This window comes from Capsicum annuum, unplaced genomic scaffold (assembly GCF_002878395.1).
Source record: "Capsicum annuum cultivar UCD-10X-F1 unplaced genomic scaffold, UCD10Xv1.1 ctg80804, whole genome shotgun sequence".
In the NCBI taxonomy this organism is placed as follows: Eukaryota; Viridiplantae; Streptophyta; class Magnoliopsida; order Solanales; family Solanaceae; genus Capsicum; species Capsicum annuum.
The window spans coordinates 1-4,067 of NW_025891474.1; the positions used below are offsets into that span (position 1 = coordinate 1).

The window sequence follows — 4,067 nt, forward strand, 5'->3', positions numbered from 1 at the left end:
TTTTGAAGCTTCACTGATAAAATGGAAGAATGTCACTTGAGATGATTCATGTGTCAAGCCCCATATGCATCATTAGAGGGTTGAGACCATATTGTAGAGAGATTACAAGGGGGTTTGGACCTAAAATCAAATGGTGTGGAATCACACCGAAAGACCTACATTCTCATAGGACCTATGGGCACTTACTGAAAGGTAGGGCACAATGAAAGAACAAGATCTATATAGGTGACGCTAATTAGTTGAGAATATGATTTAGTCATGTTGTCTCACTGCTGGTTCATACCTATTCTATCTATTTTTTATGCCACCAAGATCTCTTTCTGATATTTATTTCGTATTTTTTCAGAAAAACCACCTGTCTGGCCTACACAGATCATATTTAAAGATATCATTTGACACTGTTCAACAATTGATGGATGTGAAGCGTGATCTAACACACATTGTTGAGAGAAATCAATCAAAGTTTGATACTATAGAAGCATATGAATCTATACTGACGGGGAAAAGGTAGTCCCTGATATTTTGAAATAATATCAATAACCATAAGCGTCCATCCATTAAGTACTTAATGAAGTTAACATATGTTTTAGATAATCATTGGTTATTTTTGACATTGTTTAATTACCTTATCAATTTATACCAATCTTTTCATTTAAGATTCATTGTGGGGTATGTCAATCTTGAGGTGATTGTTTTCTGACATGCAGCAAGCAGCGAAGTCAAGATTTTATAGATTATATCACTGATCTACGTGAATATGATGTCCCCTACCATGTTCGCTTTTCCATTGACATTGGTGATGTCCTTTCCAATGTTATTTTTTCTGAAGTCTCTAAATTTTGGGATTGATTGTTTATGTGCTCTGATCTTAACGTTGAAATTCACATTTATTAGATGTTAGATGTGGTCAGTGGTACGATGTCAGTGTATCTAGCTCTGGTGTTATGTTGGAGAAGAGGACTGATCTCTTGCAGCGAGCTGAAGTTCATGTTTGCGCATTTGATATTGAAACTACAAAGCTTCCTCTTAAATTTCCTGATGCCGAATATGATTCCGTAATGATGATCTCATACATGGTTGATGGCCATGGCTATCTCATCATTAACAGAGAGGTTCTTATTCTGTATTGCATTTGTGTTTTTTACAGTTACTTTCTAATCTGATCTCCTATCTTTATAAAAATTTGATAAATTAGTGATAGGCTTCATGATCTTCACTGTGTTTGCCCATTTAAGGTCTTAGCATAGATTATGTAGCTTGTTATTGTTAGTGAGACTCCTCCTTGAAGCCAAGTCTTTAGCAACGCATCTATAAACAAAGATCCATATTTAATTTTCTTCAAGAAGTAAATTAATTATTATTTTATGCAATTATAGCCAGTTTTCTCTGATACATTAACAGACTTTTTGTTCTGAATTTCCAGTGTGTTGCAGAAGATATTGAGGATATAGAGTATACCCCAAAACCAGAATATGAAGGGCATTTTAAAGTGACAAATGTAAAAAATGAGGTACTGCTTTTTCTGCAATTTTGTATGCTGTATTTCTTCCTGATTGAGACGTTCACTCTTCTACAATATTATTTTGTTGCAGGAAGGACTCCTTAGACATTGGTTTGCACACATGCAAGTGGTGAAGCCCGGTATCTATGTAACATATAACGGTGACTTCTTTGATTGGCCATTTGTGGAGACAAGAGCAGCTCATTATGGTTTGAGTCTGAAGGATGTAAGTAGCTCGTTAATGATAGGGTGTTTTATGTTAGAATCTCAAGTAGTTTACTATTCAGCATCTTATGGATGGTTGTCCAGAGCAATGCTACTTTGCCCACTTTTTTCCTGATAATGTCCAAATAATACGATTGTTAAAAAGTCTAAGAAAATTTTCCTGATGCACCCAATTAATTATCTAGCTCTGCCTTCTGTTCATTTCCAACTTCACAATATTGCAATTTCTCTGTGTCTTGAGACAAAAATATACAATTATTTCTTTCTAATGCGTTTGGTAAGGTCCTTTTGGCTCAGTATACTGCCCAAAATATTTTGTTTTTGATTCTTCACTTAAAATCTTGCAGCATTGGTGTAATTCCTATAAGCATATAGTTTCATAAAGGTTGCCTGTTTCTATTGTGTTGCAATCTCAAGAATAATTTGTAAAACTATCATTTTTGAAACTAGTATCACCTTCTTTTTCTTTGTTTCATGTTTTTGTAATTTCTCATTTCTGCAAGAAACCCATGTTACACACACTTTTTAATTTTTCACTCTGCATCTCTTTTGAGCTACAGGAACTTGGGTTTTCCTGTGACAAGAATCAAGGGGAATGTCGTGCTAAATTTGCTTGCCATCTGGACTGTTTTGCTTGGGTCAAACGTGATAGTTATCTTCCTCAAGGAAGCCAAGGTCTGAAGGTGTAACTCGTAACCTCTTTTCTTTTCTTATTGCTTATGGTTGAGTATTCTTGTTTTGCCTGATTTTAACCTTTTGCTGAAGCCTGCATGTATCCTAGTAGGATCTTTCTTGTCTTCACAGTGTGACATTCACACTAGCTCTTAGCTTTTATTAATGTTTCCAGTTGATTATGTAATATAGATATTTAATGTTTTCTGTTGAAAGTGTCTTCTCTTCTTTCTGTGCCCCCTTAGCAGATTAGCTATGATTGAAACTTATGTGCATGTAAAAGATATTTATTGCACTGGATGGCGGTAGTTTCCTTTACAATCAGATTACAGATTTTTTATTTTTGCTTCTTGGAGTTCCCATGCGGTGTGTAGATCAAAACCACAATTTCAGATCCTAATTATTTTTGGGTGGATAATTTTAGAGTTCTTTTTCCTCATAGAAAAGCTTATCACTCTGTTGAGATTCGTCAGAATTTGATAGGTACCTGTTGCACATTCTTTTGAGAGAGAAAAAAAGATTTGAAAATATAGAGTTCCAAAGAAACTAGTATACCTCGCATGATCAACCTAAGAATATAAAGAAAGAAAGTGAATGATTATGGCTCTATTAAGGTAGTAAAAAAATGAGAAGTGAATGAGTACCCCTCATGTTTAAGAATTATGACCAGATAAGTTGGTTCAAGAGATTTTTCATTTGTCGTAAATGAAGTTATTCCACTTCTCAATTCTTTGGCTTCTTAATTCAGACCTATTTTGACAGAACTTTCTATCTGCAATTATATCGGACTCTTCACTGTGATACCTGACGTGACTATTGCCATATTCCTCTCCTATTCAGGCTGTTACGAAGGCCAAGTTGGGTTATGATCCTCTAGAAGTTAATCCTGAGGATATGGTTCGCTTTGCTAAGGAAAAACCACAGGTATGTGTTGTTTAAATTGGTATCTTAGTAAGTACACCATGAATTTCGAAGCTGATATTTTTCTCTAGAAGTGTTAGACATGATTGATAACTTTTTCTTTTGATCCAAAGGGAAGCCACTTGCATAGATCTGAACTCCAAGTTGACAATTTTATGATGAAAAAATTATGTTTATAGCTTTCTATTAGCTAAGATTTCACAATCATCATTTAATGTCATATGACTACGAGTGACCTTAGAGGATCCTAGACTTGTGTAGCTTTAGTTTGCAAGTCATTAAGAAGCTTGACCCTTGAAATCAGAATCGCGCACATTAATTGGGATATCAGGAGTATTATATTTTCCCCTCTAACAACTGTGATTTGCTGAATTGTTCTTCATGGTGAGTACAAATGTTATTTTGGTTTCTAATTTTTGTGTATGAGTGCTACTCTGGTAAAGGAGAAACCCATAGAAAAAGTGGAATGCATTTGTCGTCTTTTCATTTATTCACCATAGGAAATACAGTCTCGATAACCTAACTCGTGTGTTTAAATGATTTTGCAGATGATGGCTTCGTATTCTGTTTCAGATGCTGTTTCAACTTACTACTTGTATATGACTTATGTTCATCCCTTCATTTTCTCCCTTGCAACCATAATACCCATGCCTCCAGATGAAGTCTTGCGCAAAGGAAGTGGAACGTTGTGTGAAATGCTTCTTATGGTCCAGGTAGGTGTCTGTGGAAGCTCCTTTTTTCGTTCTGG

The 4,067-nt window shown here is 35.2% G+C and overlaps 1 protein-coding gene across 1 annotated transcript; it reads left to right on the forward strand.

Annotated features, from left to right (window-relative positions):
- Window positions 1–346: 346 nt before the first annotated feature.
- On the forward strand, window positions 347–4,060 carry LOC124895240 (DNA polymerase epsilon catalytic subunit A-like; the record flags this gene model as incomplete). Its single annotated transcript, XM_047405687.1, is given in 8 exon segments — window positions 347–507; window positions 708–796; window positions 895–1,112; window positions 1,424–1,510; window positions 1,593–1,727; window positions 2,287–2,409; window positions 3,239–3,322; window positions 3,868–4,060. Coding segments are annotated over 8 exon segments (1,090 nt in total), but the record flags the coding sequence as incomplete, so codon positions are not given.
- Between the last annotated feature and the right edge of the window lie 7 nt (window positions 4,061–4,067).